At 41.2% G+C, this 18,397-nt stretch overlaps 1 protein-coding gene across 2 annotated transcripts; it reads right to left on the bottom strand.

Annotated features, from left to right (window-relative positions):
* Window positions 1-88: 88 nt before the first annotated feature.
* On the bottom strand, window positions 89-15,625 carry LOC121182223 (ras association domain-containing protein 8). 2 transcript variants are annotated; one of them, XM_041038616.1, is made up of 6 exons: window positions 15,277-15,625; window positions 9,808-10,009; window positions 7,583-8,382; window positions 7,225-7,422; window positions 6,051-6,195; window positions 89-3,108 (listed from the first exon to the last, which is right to left on the bottom strand). In XM_041038616.1, exons 2-6 carry the CDS (start codon window positions 9,908-9,910, stop codon window positions 2,987-2,989), a joined length of 1,368 nt encoding a protein of 455 aa, XP_040894550.1. In that variant the 5' UTR covers window positions 9,911-10,009; window positions 15,277-15,625; the 3' UTR covers window positions 89-2,986. The 2 variants fall into 2 exon arrangements, with proteins under 2 accessions (XP_040894550.1, XP_040894551.1); XM_041038617.1 differs by having other exon boundaries at window positions 7,589-8,382.
* Window positions 15,626-18,397: the final 2,772 nt, after the last annotated feature.

Below are 18,397 nucleotides of genomic sequence, written 5' to 3'. Positions count from 1 at the left end.
ACAAATTTTGCATGTTTACAATCTCACTAACAAACTCAGTACGACTTCATTGAGCATGTGTCAATCTGTAATTTTTAGGACGTGGGAAACAATACACACTGCAAGACAGCAAGTTACACATGGGAAAGACAAATAGTTCAGAAACAGTTTTACAGTTTAACAGAGTTCATGAAAAAAATCCTGGAAGTCGAGTAGATAGATGTATTGTTACAGTACTAACACTTAATCAGCTGACAGGTCACAGTGGAGGAATGTACAGTAAGCCAAGGCTTTAAACAAATGTCATGTGATAAAAGGATGATGAAGTGAGATTACCCTCAGTCAGTACAGGCTGATGAAAAACAAGGGGCCTCCTCCCAACTGGTCAAAAGCTTTAAGCAGGATCAAGTCCAGTCTTTGTTGTTGCCATTAGCAGGCTTACTGCAATATTATTTCGATCTTTATGAATAATTACATCACTCCTGATTTTATGCTTTCTAGTAATCTTGTGTAAGTCCAATTAGTACCAAATTGTGCCTTTCAAGGTTTGGGAAGAGTATGAATGTTGCCTTCAGGTGCAGCTCTATCACAGTGTAGTCATGGATCAAGACCCCTGTTTACCACCAACAGTTGTTTAAACTTTACTTTTCCTTTCTCATGTCAAAGTTCAGTAAGGTTCTTTCAGGATTTTTACTCACCAGAGAGCAAATCTGAAAGCTTCATCTAGTGTTTTTTTGGTCATCCCCTTACAAACCTTATACGAAGTAACGTTAATTAACTGCGTGAATATGCATTTTATACACTGATTATTTATCACTTTATCCTTCTGTGGGAAAATAAATGGTTTTCCCTTCATTCTCTCCCAGCCATGTTGTGCCCATACTTCTGCCATTACTGAGTAAATGTCGCCATCTACTGGTGAAAAGCTCGGAAAACCTTTAGAACCCATGCTGTACAATACAGTACAAATTCTTTCTTATTTACATCCACAGCTGAATGCTTACAGTTACCATGAGCTGCAGTTGTCACACATCTATGACACATTTAACTTTGTCAGATGGTTTATTGAATCATGCAATCCAAATCATATCAGCAGCCAGATACAGCCGTACATCTGTCAACACTTTGCAGTATATTAAGGCAGGAAAAAATAACAACAGGTTATGTACAGTCAACATCTTAAGAGTTCTCTAGAACATGAACAGTCTGTAAACAGCGACAACAGCTATGTCTCACCCCAGGGTGGAAAAATGCACACAAGTGGTTTCTTAAAGGGAAAATCCACCTCACTATGTAGACGATCACAGATTAATTTAAACCTAAAAATTTTAAAACAGGTCTTTCCTTAAACTGAAAAGCAGTAGTGATGATGTGTTTGTGTGTTGTTGTAGACGCTGAATGTTACAGGGTGGACTTCCCCTCAGTATCAGCTATTTATTCTTGGCTGACAGTGCTGACCCAAACTACAGTATACAGTATGTGATGCATGATGAGTAAATCAGATTAAACGTGAATGCATTTTACAACACATAGCATCATGGTGACAATAATACAGTAGCAAAGTGGAAAGCACACTCGGGAATGTTCTTTCCACTGACATTTCTACAAAATACTGACAGATAAAAAGATAATTATAGTTTCCTTTTTGTCGTTGCTCTATTGCCATTTCTCTCTGTGCAGCAATGTGGCACTAATACATTACTGACATTCTAACTAAACTGACTATGATCATTGCTTCAATGTCTCTGCTAAAGCTCTACTGTATATTACTTCAATACACCAACTGTGGAATGAATATAAGGCACTTTGATGTATTTAGCAGCTGAACTACAACCTAAGAGGGGCTTCATATCTTGGCTATTCTGACTATGCAACCACACACACAGACACACATACATACATGTTTCTCTAATCTCACTCACTCACACACACAGATACATACACATTGTAGCTATAGCTATCCATTGTATGATTACATGCCACCATTTTTAGGCTGAACTCACTGATTTACTGTACTGTGGGTGCTCTGCACATCCTCATATGGCTATATTCACATCACAATCATGCAACAAGACCTGCTAATCTTTGGCCACCCATTACAGAAAAACAAGCATAATACATTTGGCAAAAATATTCTTTGTGGTCATTTAACAATGAAAAAAAAAAACAGCTTAAGAGGCTAATTAACACTGTTTCATCTTGCAGATCTTACTGCGGCAATGAGGGCACTGCATTTTTGTAACTGTGAACGCACCGCTTTGTAATAAAATATAACAATTCACTAAATAAGCTGAAAAGTAAGAAAACATTTACAGTAAGCCATCATTTTGGTAGAGACAGTAACATTCTTCAGTAACAAAACTATTAACCTTTTGTGCATAGATTTAACTTGAACAGACAGTCAGAGCTACAGGAATAGATTCTGATATGCAAAATGATTCTAGACATAGTTTTACTACAGACACAATTGGATCCTTCATTACTTATATAAGAACCAGTCATTATGCCAGGTAAAATGCATTCACTGCAGAAAAGACAAAGACATAAAGTTCATAGATTCACATACCAAGATTCTCAAGAATACTGTTCAAAAGGCAATAGATTTGAATCATGATGCTTGTGAGAAACAATACAAAACATTCAGCAGGTACTAAAGTGAGAGTAAAAGTACATTAAGTGGATATGTTTATGAAAGAAGTCCACACCAGCCTGATGTTTAGAAAGTCCTGACATGTTCAGACTGTACTGCTGTTTTCTCTTCATGCCATAACTACTAACTATCTTTCATTACCACCAAGTGCTCCATGACTTCCATTTTAAGATCAACATCGTTCCTTCACTATTTGAGTCTTCACACTCAAGGGCTGCCTCCAGGTAATTTAAACAACAGTGCATAGTAGTGTGCAACTGAGGTATCCTGTACTAAGACATCCACATATAAATGGGTTCTGGGGTGAAATGGGCTCTGGAGGGGACACCAGGTGCGTTCCTTCCATTCAGAACTGTCTCACACATAGATCCCCTCTGGGTTCAGGCCAGAACTGAGAGGGCTGTGGAGAACCCGGAGGTGACTGGACATTGCGTGGGACGACACAGGGCGCTTCAATGAGCCAGAGAGGGGAACTAAATCTGAGAGGAAAACATGTGAAAGAGAGAAAAGTCCAAACATTACTCGGAACGTAAGCATATTTCAAAATTTGACTGGGGAAAAAAAAAACTTTGCTAATTTGTTGCAAGTGACAGCTGAGTAAACACACTGATGAGGACGGTAAGACTGGTATAAATCTGTGGTGTAAGCCAAACTATTGTTTAAAAAGGTGAATAATAAACTTTTGTGCTGACATGTATTTCAGTGGTTTGGTGAAAAAAAAAGGCCTCTGCTCTGGTGCCACCAGGGGGCACTACTGAGCTGTGCAGCAAATCAGCAGATGCAGAGAATTTTATGGACCAGCAAAAAAGGATCTTGCTGATTTTACACACATGAACTGGAAGGTTACTAGAAGGACATGAACACTCAATTCATCACTTTTGATAATTAAAAACCATTACCAAGAACTTCAACAAAGATCCCCACTACTATAGGTGGGTTTCACGTGACGTCACGACGCAGCTGCGCCAGGGCGCCAAATTCAGATGGATGGCAGGAAGTGTTTCAGCCTCCAGCTGACTGACACGCTGAGAATCTACCGTGTGGGAAAATGCCTATGTTTTGTGTAGTTTGCCGGTGCTCAAATCGTTCCAATAGAGAAAAAGAAAAAAGCTATTATAGGGTACCAAAAGTAGTCACCCACAAAGCTGAGAAATATAAAGGCTTACAGAACAACGCCGTAAAATGTGGATTTTAAACCAACGTCTGCGGTCGGGAGGAGCAGTCTGCTAATGCCCGTGCCTGCAGTGACCACTTCGTCAAAGGTATGTTAGCTTGCTAACTTGGTTTTTGTGGCTGTGTTTATATCATTTGGTTTTCGCTTAATGCACATTTACATAGTAATAATTATTACGTTGCTGGTAGTCTAATATGGACTTCATTGGGACTTTTTAGGCTGCCCTAGCGTTTTAGGGGACGTTGACTCAGTAGTCCAAATGCTATTTCGCTGTCAGTCATAAATTAGTATTTCTATGTAACTGACAGATAAGCCCCTTTGTATCCCTGTAAGATGTGTTTGTTGACATTATAGCCGCTATTGCTAGCTGCTAGCTATACATAACCAGTATAAGAATAAACACTCTCCCTGGCGAAGGCTAAACGATAATCGTCTTGGAGCAGTTTGGTACCAAGGTTGTGGACCCACCCGCTCACAAAAAAGTTATATGTCCCCAGGATTTTGTAGGCTTTCATTTGTTGTTTCGTATATTAAGAGGTTTGAAGTACGAGATCATTGGTGATCTCAACAGCCTCGATTGTCGGCAAAACTTTAACGTCCGTTGAAAACCCGCTCATCTTCATGAGGTACGGGTCACGTCCAACATATTGATTGATTAATTGTGTGTATCTCCGTCTCGACACGGGATCTAAACCCGTACAATACGGACTCTGCTAATATTTCCCCCATTGGCTTTGACATAACGTACATGTAAAATCGCTCTGCCTACGTGCGTCATCATGATCACGTGACTGAAACCCAGCTATTAACGATGAAGTGATGAAGTACATGTCATGCAGTCAGAAAAGTCTTTTAGGAGAGGTCAGAAATTTTAGTTTGATTGAGATTATGTTCACTGTTGTATTACAAGTCTGAACCAGAATCAAATCAAGTAGGTGTAACAATTAACTATCAGCATTTTCACCCCATATGCTTCTCTGAGTTTCACACAGCCATGAAATTCATTTAGGAGTAGACTGGATTAAACTTTTGTTTTCTCAAATTCAAATCAAACATGAAATCCAATATACAGAATTTACACACTAAAAATGCATTTTTTTTTTATTGACATGAGTTTTTAAAGCAGTGGGCCTGTGGAATACTAAATTATTTATAGGTGTGCTTTAAAACAGAGCTTCAACTTAATGTTTATGCTTGTACATTTGGATGTATACCTTTATTTCTGTGCTTGTAGGCTGCTAGTTTTTAGGTCTGTTTCTGCCTATAAACTTTGTTTTGCAAGTTTGAATATTGAGTGCTTTGCTTGCATGCTTTATTTTACAAGCTGGTGGTTTTGTCCCTAGTTACAACATATAATGCACTGCTGTAGTCTCACCTCAAACTTGTTTTTGAAAGTCAACTTAATTTGTTTTCATGACTAATTATGGTGTTTGTACTATGTAACTGTAAAGTCGGTTTTCAGCAGCTAGCTGATGCAGATAGCCTCTGTTACACTAAGACCTCTCTCCCATCATTAAGTGCTCTTAGTATATATCCCGGCTCTCTAATGGTCTGCTGTAGGAAGACAAAGCTTTGGTCCAATGAGCCCATCGCAGAAACTGCTGAGCATGTGATAGAGGGAAAGTGTGATGGAAGGAGTGAAGGACAGACAGTGAATGAATGACGCCAGGTTTGCCTGTATCCAGGCAGCAGTTGGCATGGAGACTATAACTGCCACTGGAGTGGGTAAAAACTAATATTATACTCTCCACTACCCCCGCCCCCTCCCCATTTTCTCTATCACAATCTTACTCACACACATACACACACTCACACACATACACACACACACACACACACACTCTTGAACACTGAGCTGAGCCATTTTCTCTCAGTAGGATGTCAAGTAACGAGGTAGAAAAATAATAAGCGCCTTGATGGAACAGGATGACTTTACTAATGTACAAGCAAACTGCATTTCACGCACTGTAATAAAACTAAGCCATTCGTCATCTGTGTGAATGGCAACTAAAGAGCTCAGAGATCAGTTAGACTTAAATGATCCCCTACTACATGACTACACATTGTATTGTACAAAGTGAGCCTCTTATTATGTCAGCAGCAGGAAACACCTTACATACCACTGTTTGTTGCTGTGCTCCTATTTGAAGCATGTCTGGTGGCATGAGAACAATCTTTCACACCAAAGGATATTCCTCAAGAGGAAGACATTCCATCCATTTAAAGTATAAAACAAAATGGCATTACCTATACCACGACTGCTGTGGCTACTTTCGTCCTCAGTGGGTTCAGCTGGCAGCACTGTGACTTTGGTGCCTGTCTGCTTGATGAACTGCTGCAGGTTAACTTGCCTCAGCTCCTTGGTCAGCTGCTCCAGCTCGTGCTGCATGTCCTTCAATGAAACAGCACCAAGAGAAAGTGATTCTTGAGGAAACAGCAAAGCATTACCAGCAGCTCCAAACAGTCGTCTATAGGCACAGAGTATAAGAAACTCTGTCTGAGTTTATATGTAAAGTCAAGGCAGCAGGAATTCTGATTTTACTCTTCTAGTCCTTGTCAGTCTCAGTTATTATTCAAATGCATTGAAACACATCAGATGTATTGTGCTGGCACAAACACAATCATACTGCTTATCACAATTTTGTATAACCAACTGACTACAACTCATAAAAGGTAATGTGTGTCTAATGAGTGACTACTCAAGGCTAATGCTCATAGTCCTAACTAAAACACACTATCAAAACTCAAGGTTATGTTTATAAACTCTTTTCTCACATTATTTGTCACATTGAAAAACTGCTGCTACTACCCTACTAGATTTATGTTTTATTAGCTTATTTTCTGTGAAATTCTGATTCTAAACTGACTGATTCAGAAAAGTCCTCCTCTGATTTAACTTTGCACACGTATAAAATTGGTGGATTCACAACAGACTGTTAAAAAAAGGATGAGAACAGATGCAGCAGTACCAGATATATTGCCTTTTTTATTCCATGTGTTTTGCTAGCAGCAGCTAATGGAGCCTCCAGCTGCGAGCCTCAAGCTGAGATGAGGAGCAGGTTACAGAGGTCCGGTACACTCACTTCTCTCTAACCCCACACCACCAGATTTTCTTTTTATTTTCAAGCTTGTAGTCTTCAGGCCCAACAAATGCTCATTCAAGTGCCATCGCTTAGACAACATATCAGACAATTTATCAGACCCAAAAGGCAAGACCTGTAGACTCTGATGTGCATTAAAAAAATCACTTCCCTTTAAACTGGCAGTGATTCGGCATCACAGAGAGGAACAATTTAAGTGGACAGATGCTTAAATGCATTCTTGCTGACAGATTGCCTCTCTTATCACTGTAACACCTGGCAGCACTATTTTGTTAAAAAACACAGAGTAGTGAAAAAAAGGTGCAAGAAATGCATCTCACCTGCAGTTTTTTGCTGCTTTGTCCAAGTGACCTGTCCACAGCTCTGCAGCTGCTCTCCAGTTGGACAGCCTGTCTCTCCTGGGCTTTCAGCTCTGCTTTAACCCTGAGCACCTGAGCCCGAGCCTCCGCCTCACTGACCCACTGGGTCTCCTGCCGCTCCCTATGCAGCCGCTCCTCTTCCAGACCTGCCTCAACACCCTGATGGGACAAAGAGACAAAGAGCTAAGGAAAAAGAAGAAAGCATCTACTACAATATACAAACATCACTACAACAGCTTCTTTGATTCTTAGCTGGTGATATTTATCTTTTGCCAAAACAATTTTTATTTATCCCGAAAATCTCCCACAGATAGCACACCTGTACCATTGCAAGCTTTTCTTCAATCTCCAGTTCACAGCCCTGCAGGCGTCCTCGTAGCTCCTGTAGTCTTTCTTCCAGCTGTCTCTCACTTTCTAACTCAATCTGCAGCTCAGTGGCCCAAAACTCCTCCTCCTCCATCTCCACCTCATTCTTCCTCAGATGCTTCTCCAGCCTCAGGATCTCATCTATCAGCCCCCCTCCTGCACCTGGGTCCCCGGTACACCCTCCACACCGCCCCCCTCGCCCATCAGCCCAGGCCTGAAGCTCAGCCTCATAGGCTTCCAGCTTCTTCTCCAGCACGTTGAGAGTCTCTCTCTGCAAGCTGACCAGCCTGACCAGATCTTCCATGCGACAGGCCCACAGGCCAGGAGACGCAGACCCAATGGCTGGTCCTCCATGGTGGTGAGTCCCACCGTTTGCCAGGAGAAGTCTTCGTTTAGCCTCAGCCTCCCCAATCCGGCCCCCGTTCAGTATTTCCCTAAGGCCTCTGGGTGCACCGGTGAACGTGAGAGACTTACGGCGCGGTTCACGGCGGCGGAGGGAGCGATCGTTGGGGTGACGAAGCTTTGCGAGGGGAGGGAGGCTTTGGCGATGCAGCCCGCGTTCAGGTCCTCTGAGAGGGGGTCCTTCTGAGGGGGGTCGTTCAGTCAGGGAGGGGCCTGTGCGATGCAGGATCAGCTGTACGTCACCAGCATACTGGCCCCAGGTGTTCAAAGAAGCCACAGGACTCTCATGAGGGGCTAGGTGGCGCTCGGTGTCGCGCCATTTTTCTACAAGAGTGTATCTCCCAGTGCGACCTGTAAGCATCACAACAGAACAACACACTTTAAAAAAAAATATGTGACTGCAAACCAGTTCTCATGCTTGCAGATCGTTATACCACTAGAAGGTACAAAGACTTTAACTACTCATTGCACTACCAACTTATGGAACTGTTAAGATAAAATGTCGAAAAACAACTGTTTTCTTAAATATTGAGCAACATTATCATACCACTGGTGTCATCTTTCATCATTTTTCCACCTCACAGCTCAAACGTTAGAATTTCAACCAGCCTGTCTGAGTGTGGTTTCTGAAAACAGCTTAAAGCAGTTTTATAAGTGAGACAAGAACATTAAGTCTCAACCATGCAGTAAAAATGTGGGCTGGAAAAAAAAACCTAAACTAAAACTAAAAGAGTATAAAAACTGCATAGATCTACGGTGTTGGGGCATTATTTCTCAGTGGGTTGAGAAACCCTTACACATTATATGAGATTCAATGTTTATAACAAATAAATTGCTTAATGCTGTTTAGAGAAACCGAGACACAACACTTGTAGGAGTGTGCAGACAGAAACATTTGTAAAATGCCAGAGTATAAAATCAATGTTGACTTAACGTGGTGTATATGTTTTTAATATAAAAAAGGTAGAGGAGGGGGCTCAGAAGTGCTGCGTTCTCAGTTTGGCAGGAGACAGGGGGATGAGTCAGACTTTCCCTCCTCCTACCCTACGCTTTGTGGGAAGTGATGTCAATACAGTCTGCTCATGTGCCCCCATTCCTGAGGGAGCCATATGGGAAAGGGGGGTATTCAGATCCAAGAAAGTACCAATAAAGCCTATGACTGTGACCCACTGAATCTCAGCAGGAGCTTAGCATGTAGGCAGGAGACACAAATACTTATTTGCTTCATGAGGACTTTTTGGAGAACCTTATGCCCAGGTTAGAGTTGTGTGTTGAAGAATGCTTATTTGTATTGTACCCATTCCAAAAGTCAGATCTAATTAAAAAACATAAAATTAAGTGTATTACTTACATAAAACAGATATGTTTTAGATTCGCACAGAATTATTCTGTAACTATGGTAAAATAAAATTTTCACTGATTTTAGAGCCACACTCCACTGACTTTTCATTGTTTTAAAATGTAGTGACAACACAGTGCCTGCATGTTTCAGCATCTCTCCATCAGTGTGACATGGAGGAGCAACCAAACAACAGCAGGAACAACTAGGTGACAAATGTGGCACCCGATCCAGAATTCAGCATTGCAAATGTGCAAACTGCCATTGACTGTTCCCTGTGAAATGACGACAACACCAGAATAATCTAATATTTGTGGAATAACCTAACCATGAGATCAGAACTATAAAATCGCCGGACCCATAAGTACATGATACTGTTTGCCAAGTCAAAGAAATATGCTTTACAGCTTTTTAAAAAAATATTTAAAATAATTTACCTATGGCCTGGGCCAGAGCAATCACCACTTCCTGGCAGGTGGTTGCCTCAGTGACCCCGCAGACGACCCTCTGGACTCCATCCACCCAGACCTTGAGCTCCATGTTGGGTCAGAAGTGAGGGGGCCGGTTGTGGTGTGTTGGCCCCGACATTACTGAAGTCTCCAGTGGTGCAGGGCAGTGGAGGCCCCTCTGGTTACTTCACTGGGGAGGAAACAAAAGGGAAAACAGGAAACAGTTAGTCAGGATGTGCTCAAGGCCAGGATTATAATGCTCAGTCCCCTTTAAGGATTATGCCTTAATAGACGTACAAACATCCAAACAGTTCTACCTTTGGTAATTCTTACTAAAACAAGTGGTCAAATAAACAATAAATACAAGGTGCAGTCAGGGTATTTTAGCAGTAACTTAAGGTAAGGATTGCCCAGTTGAGAATGGACAGCCAGGCATGCCAGGACCAGCTGGCCATAACACTGTTGTTTTGTTCTTCTCTATGAATAGGTACATGTCTGTTGGGGGTGCAAGAAGAGTGTGCCAGCAGACATTCCCAAGCCCAGTTCCTGCTTTTGTACTAAGAATTAAATGGAAGCTACGAAGACAGAGCAGGAAGATGAACTCACTGACACAGAGAGGGCAGGAACAGGGAACGAAAGAGAGAAGGCAGAAAATATAATTCAAAAACAAAGAAAAAGGAGAGCCAGAATCTCAAAATGAGGCAGTGGGGCAAGAACAAAAAGAACAAACTACTGCCTGCTGGGTCATGAGAGCAGTCAATACAATGGAAAGTAAAAATACAAAAAAAAAACATGACACTAATTTATAAAATCAATTTAAAGTCTGACAAAGGCATCTATGCAGATACAAAAAGGTTAACTGGTAACTCCTATTATCAGAAAGCATGTTAAAAATGTGAAGGTTAACTAATGACAGTGCATGAAAAACCCATTTAAAGGAGCAGATCCTTCAAAACGTTCTTCAAGGACAGTGGGGGAGAGAATGAATGGCATCTCTCCAGATCTGTATCACTCTCCACGGATCTAACCTTCACTGCACCTACACTACTGAGTCAAAAGGTCCTTTTGTTCGCCAACCCCCCCACCAATTACACCTCCCCCAGCCCACATATTCTCTATCTACACTCACAAATTCACCAGCCTGTCCTACCCACAACCCACTGCTTTTCTAAATATGGTAAAGATATTAAGCAGTGCTGCAAGGTAGCATTTGTAGAGAGAGACCCCACGGAGCTGAAACGAATGATTCTTTTCATTACTGATTTGCCAATCGTTTTTTTCTTGTTAATTTTTTTAATTGTTTACTTTACAAAAAGGCCCAAAATACCCATCACAGGCTCCTGTAGTCCAAAATGACATCTTCAAATTACTTGTTACTTATTCATAATATAATTACTTGTTTTGCCAGATTAATAGTCCAAACCAGATTAATAGTCCAAAACCCAAAGGTTTTGGACTATTAAAAAAAAAAAAAACAGAGACAAGTAACAAATTCTCTCAGCAAATGTTGGCATTTCTGACAAATTTCAAGTGTGTGTTGGGTGCACAGATTTTATATTGATCCAATATGTACAGTCTATGAATTTGTATGTGCGTGAGCGTCTATTCTGTTGGTGGCCTGGCTCTTGATGACTCTATTCTTGGTATATTCACAGCTGGTTGGAAAGTGCTTTTGTCCTCCATTCAGACTGCCCTTAAATGGCTTTAAAGGCTAAAGGATGGAAAGGAACAGGAAAACAGTCACACACACATGCACAGCACACTGCAAGATTTTTCTGAAGTGACCCACAACACTGTCACCATTCTGTTTAACCCTTTTTCTAGGGGGGTGAGAAAACTCTAATAGGGACTGAGTAAGTCTTGATGCAAAGCAGGCATAGTGGATCAGCCAGGGAAAACGTTTGTATGCACTGGAGGGGGAGACAAAACAAACAGGCGGATTCAATGCCTCCTCCATGCACAAGCTCATGAAGACTCAGCGGGGCATTTACAAATGTCACTCGCTCTGGTCCAGTCTCGTAACATTTATATTCATTAACATTAGCCCAGAAAACCCAACTGATGGTACAGGCACAGCGGTGTGGGGCAGAGTGCCATCCTGAGCTCTGCAAGCTCCATTCCTCTGGCCTGTCAAAGGCACAGCCTGGGGAGATGCCCGCTCCCTGATTTGTGAAGCTTGTCTTATGCCAGAGAGGCATTTCATGAGGCCGAGGAGGGCTTAAAGTGCTGTGAATTCCCTTTAAGCTCAGCTGAGAGATGATCAACTGCAGCAAAACTCTAAAACCCAGATGACTTCAGTGCCTGCATTCATTTGTTTCAGCTTTGTATCGGCTGAGTAGTGTTTACTCAAGATGAAGCCTTCTCTCAGCAGTGAGGTGTGGGAGAAGCACTGAGCAGCCTGCCCGCCCGCCAGGCTGCTGGTGACAATTCTCCAGGCCTACAGGAGCACACTGAGCTGGCAAGGAAAAGGCTTCAACTGGCTGCTGGTGTAAACAACCTACCATATGCTCTTGTGGGGGCTCCAGCATGACCAACACTGAAATAACATACACCATGAAGAAATACTGTAGGAGTTTTTCCTGTAGGAGCTTTAAAAAAGCTTCTTTGGGGGTGGGGTTTGCAGTCCATCAGGCATCACAAACTGGCCTGAGTATCGTACAGTTGAGCAGTTTGTTGAACAAGGGGGTATTTGAGGAAAACAAAATGGGCATCCATTACATTAAAACAAAACCAAGAATGAGCTCGACCTCGGGAGAAAGCCTGAAAGGCAGCAACTGAACTGAGCCGAGAAAAAAAAATCTCACAGGAAAACACTAATGTTCCACAAGTACTACCTCTGTAAATAGACACTGTTACACTCTAGTTCCTGTACGAATTGTTGACCATTGTTCCCTACGGTGGAAAACAATACAACCATTTCGCAAAGTACGGAAGTTTAGGTATTGTAAGTTTGAAGGAAATTTATATTCAAGCAGCTAATGAAAAACTAATAACTAATTAATTATAGAAGGTTTCTGCCATGTAAAACTCCCCCACACTACTGTTAATTTAAGACAATGGGGTACTTTGTACAGACTGGAGCAACAGCAGTCTGTTCTAGTACTTAAACATCCTTGCCTATTGCTAACCAAACTTTAATTCAAATTGCACTCCCTGTAGAGTAACATGTAATTACTAGCAATTTATACTCTGCTGTAATTGGTAACAGATCTGTTGTGAAATAGATCTCTGTGAGCAGCCTTAGACAGATGCTGGTTTATTGTGGAGGCACTGGTGGTAACTTGGTTGGAACAAACGGGAGAAATCTTTTTCCTTCTTTGCGGTTTTTCCAGATTGTCATCAAGAGGTACAGCCCAGAATAATCTCTGAGCCTTAAGCATATTTGGGTGGCAACAGTATACCATTATTGAAAGGAACGGATCCTTGTGGTTAAATATTAAAGGTTTGGCAGTGGGAACAAGATAAAGAAGTTCCTCATCACAAATACGCCAGACTGGTCTGTATACAATACTGTCTTGAAATGTAAACATTACAGACCATGGCAAAGACTGTTGCCAGAGACTGGGCCTTGATCATGTAGAGTGGAAACTGATAACATCCTGGGTATGCATTCCTGGGCTGTGAGAATGCAACAGGCCATGACTAAGAGATAAGGAAGCTATGGGTCCATCGGCTCTGTGATCCTGATGGCTATGCAGCATGCGACAACTATGCCATGACACTTCAATGAACTGCACCCTGGCTAAAGTTTGTTTAAAATGGATTATCATGACAATATGAACAAACTTCTGTTTGCAGCATTCTGCAGAAATAAGCTGAGCAATCCATGAGTTCTGAACAACTATATAGATGAACCAAAGTTTCTAATGGTTTTCTATTTGTATTCTTTTTCCTATTTCTCTGGGTCAGCATCCTTTCAGGTGATTTAGTGTCTCAGCTGCATTAGTCTCCACACGTTGACAAGACTATATTCATTGCCCGCAATAAATATAACCGTTAATTTATATGCAATTAAAGGTGATATTGCACATTAATGAGAGGCTAAAGGACAATTGCAAAATTACATTTCTATGTGTGGAGCTATTGAAAACTACTTAAAGAAGCAAAGTAACCCCTAAATACAAACAGAAAAAGGAAGTATTGGCCAGGATTTCTTCAGAATTTTGGGTCCAACTCCAAATTTTCACTCTTGCTCCAATTTGAAGACTGGGGTGTTTGCGATTAAACCCACATCCAGTCATACTACGCACAACACCCACAGCTCCTGTGAACTCTCCCGTGGCCCCTGACCTTGAGCAAGCCTCCCTCTTTCTCTCTCTCCCTCGCTCTCTCTGCCTGGCTGGCATTAAACTATTAGGCGCTGGAGCAGGCTTCCCTATTTGGGAGGTCAGTGCTGGCAGGATCTTGAACATCTGGACGGCACGTTCAGCCAGCAATAATGCCGCCTTTGTTCCTTTGCCATATTCACTGCTCACTAGCCAGCTTTGAAGAGCCAGCACGGCAGGCAGCAGGCTCCTGCACTGGGGCAGAGGCACAGTGGGGCAACAAGAAGGCCTCTGGCCAAGGTTTACATGTTACAGCGGTTTGTAAAACATCATCTGCTGCTGAATCACACTCCACATATAAGCATTTATAGAGCTAAAAGGGTTTTACAGCAGCAGCTGGAATGGCAGATGCACAAGAAAAGTGGCAAAACTTATTTATTTTTCCAGTCTGTAGGTAGTTCTTTGCAGCCTGGTCTTTGTGGCGCTATGACACCATTAAACACAGTGAAGACCACTGAATTACATGATTCTATTTCCAAACTAAAGCATTAGGTTGTGAGACGTAAGACATCAGCTGAGTGCAGCAACTCTACAGGTTGGTTGTTCCACATCTGGATTATGTCTCTGCGTAGAGAAGAAGACTGAAACTATAGACAGAATAAACTACTAGAGATATATTTTTATACATATATTCTGTTATGATCACGACCACGAGAGGCTATTACATTTACAAAAGATGCTCAAGCTGATGAGAGAGAGTTTTGTGGGAAAAAAAAGGGGCAGAGCAACATTTTAAGTGAGCGCAAAACATCTCGGCCTTTTAAGATAATACTGCAAGATAATAAAGTCAAAATCAAACCAAAACAACTAACGATGCTTTTACGTGGTCTCGTATCACCATCTAACAGATAAAGACACCATTAAAAGCAGGATTGGCTTGATATTTCGGCACTAAACACCCTGGGAGACATGACGAACGAGTGCCTTTTGGCATTAAAAGACATCTCCACCTCGTATAGTTGGTGTCGAGTGGGACGAGGCAGGAGAAATGGCGATAATGGGACTGTAGTGGGCTCCGAGAGTAGCCGAACTATTCTACTACAGAGATGTTTCCGTTATCTCAGCCTCACAACTACAGCGGACTCCGCTGCAGCACAATTCTGCTATTATTAGATCCGTGTAATGGTCTTACCTTTGTGGTGCAAATGGGATTCAACTCAGTGCTCCCTATCCGAAATGAAGTTTAGGAGGAAAACACAGGTAAAGACGCGAATTCCGCAAAATTTGTCCTTCTTCACCATTGCCCACTAAATCACTTCCAACGAACTGCGACAAAAAATATGGTTTAGTTGCTGGACAAAAAAAATAAAAAAAACAAAAACAGAAAAACGGAATACAAGGCTACGAATGCTTGTGAAAACAGATAACTGACGTTTTGGTCCTCTGTCCGAAAGTTTGTGTCTGTCCTCTCCGAGCGCTAGTCTTTTGCGGTCGCACCAATGAGCTGCGGAAATTGCCCCTCTCCCCGTTTCATTACTCCTGCTGGTAAATACATCGCATTGGAACTGGGACACCGCAAGGCATTGTGGACTGTTTAAAGCTGCAATACACTCTGAGGGGGCAGGCTACCCACAACCAACTTTTACACACCCAGGACATCTGAACAGTAGAATGAGAGAATAGACTATTCATTCGGTGACATACGGACATAAGGAGCCCCACCTAAAATACTTAGATACGAAATTATCAACAGTGGTCATGGGTGAACGAGACAGGATCAATCCTGTTATCAAAAATCTAACATATCTTGAAACTGCACTAATAGAAATGTATAGTTTACTTGATTGCACTCTGGATGTTCATGGAAACTTTGTTAATGAACGCGGGGAACTGAGAATCAGATGTAATTATACAATAGTGAAAGTTGTTCATAACATAAAGATGTGCATAGATTGCATCCAATCAAAGGCACTACAGAATAACAGCCTTAAAACTACTCTTCTGAGCAATAAGTATCCTAATACTGACGACACACACACACAAAGCATCTGTCATGATGATCAAACCGGTTAGTGAGATAAAAATGATGCAAACAATATAAAAAAAAGATATATATATATATCAAAAACATGTTTATTACATGTGGCGGTGGGCTAAACAATAGATGATTTACACAGGTGGTATTGTGGAAAATAACATCTACATCTACTTCACCTGTATCATTATTTATATCTGCATAAACAAAAGATGCAGATGAATTAAAGCATATATTCAAGTGGAGCAGCTAATGAACCTTTAGCACTGGAAACATGCATAAATGGAGGCTTACTGCCCTCTTGTGACAGAACAGAACTTCCTAATGTAATAACACATAACTGGAACTGTCATCTCTGAGTAGCAGTCCACTGGGTTTCCAGGAGCTAGGAGTGGTGTAATCAGCAGGTTTAAGTGCTCTTACTAATCAAGTCTTGTTAAATCAGAATTACAGTTTTATTCTTTAAACATGATGTCTCCTCTGAGGCTAGAAAGATTAGCTTAATTTTAGATAAATTAAAATTATTTCTTTCAGAACTGCCATTTACATTTTTGGCAAATTGTTCTCTAAACTATGCCACTAAATACATTTTACACTGCAGACATTTTAACTTACCATAGAAGGAGAGCAGGGGTTGTCACTAATAGTCAGTGATGGCTCTTTTCCATTAAGAGCCACAGCGCATTCTAGTGAGTCACCATGTGTACATGATTTTCAGCCATTGTAAATGTTTTCAGTTATTTGTGATTTTCCTGCTAAAAAACAAAACAAACAAACAACCCCCCCCCAAAGCTCTACTGCTGTTAAATCACTTGTTTTTAATGTATTTTATGGCACCTCTTCCTGCAAAATGAGGCAGTTTTATTTTCTGGCATTTTTAGTCATTTTATACAAATATCATTGTTCTAAAGTTGAGGTTTTAATCTATAGGCTAATATACTGCTTGCACTGATGCTGTCAAATGCGTTATGTCTACAGGTAAACCTGTCGAAAGAAACGGCCCATCACTATGAGCAGCTGTCCCAGATTAATATTACACGGATTTCACATTTTCAAACTATAACAATAAAGTATAATTGTGACATAAAACTGCATAACCATAGCTCTATAAATATATAGTGCTGAATGGCCTTTTTTTTTGCATGTAACTACAACTGTATGCAGCAGAGCAAAGCCACAATGCATTTTTCTGAGATATCGACAAAAGAACCCAGTACCTTCTAACAAAACGCTACTGAAACACTAATATTAAATTCCTGTCTCAAAAATGGTACAGTAATTACTAATCTCTGCACACAATGCAGTAGGTATTCTGTAATTACACTTAATTCATTAACGCCTAAATGCTAGGCTTCTCCAAACTGTTGTTATGCACCAAAGAGTGCCTTTGAATGACATGAATTTAATTAAGACAACCCTGAACATAATTTTGCCTTAAAATTGGCCTTCACTACTTCTTTTTAAAAAAGTAAATCGCAAACATAGCTGTGGTCTCTGGGCTGTGCAGCTTGGAGAACTGCCAGACAGCAAGTCAATAGTGACCTCTACCGTGTCTGCTACACGAAGTGAAAATGCTGCACAGTCTTTTTGTGTGCTATGCTCTTTCACAACTTTTGTGTTTCCTGTATTATTTCTATAGGCCATTGGATTTGCTGGACAGCGCCCCCTTAATATTCACTGTACGGTTTCTATCGGTCATTTCACTCCTTTAACATGAGTTGTAGTCTTTTGTCTGTGCTGTGTTACAACCCTCGCATGTCCCTATGCACATAGAGTGCGCAGGAGGCAGCCTAGTGAACACTTAGGAAAACTGACAGGGGATTGCCAAATCATTTCCTTGCCTGGGAATGACGTCCCTCCAGCACATTCCAGTTATATTTAGAGCCTATATATAGTGGAGTCGCCCCCTAGGCTTTGTTGACTCTGCAGCAGGCAGCAGCAGGGGATCATGATACCGAAAGGAGACGTCCTGAAACTGACACCATGTGACCCACATAGTTACAATATTATTTGAAATCATTAAAGCGTGAGTGTGAATCGTTGTATGGTTTCAGATATGATTTAATTAAAAGAAAAAAAAATTGTAATATTTATAGATAAACGACTTGAATATGACTAAGTGAGGGAAATGAGGATCATATGAATATACCGTTGTAAATGAAACCTGTCAATAGTGAATAAAGGCAGGACAAAAATAAAGTGATTAGCTGCTCATATTGCGACACAAGAGTCGAGTGATTTGCCTCAAACCGGTTGAAATCCCCAGCTATGATTTCTG

This window comes from Toxotes jaculatrix, chromosome 5 (genome assembly GCF_017976425.1).
Source record: "Toxotes jaculatrix isolate fToxJac2 chromosome 5, fToxJac2.pri, whole genome shotgun sequence".
NCBI lineage: Eukaryota > Metazoa > Chordata > Actinopteri > Toxotidae > Toxotes > Toxotes jaculatrix.
The sequence above is the reverse complement of the archived record's forward strand: the minus strand, read 5'-3'. Positions and strand labels throughout refer to the sequence as shown.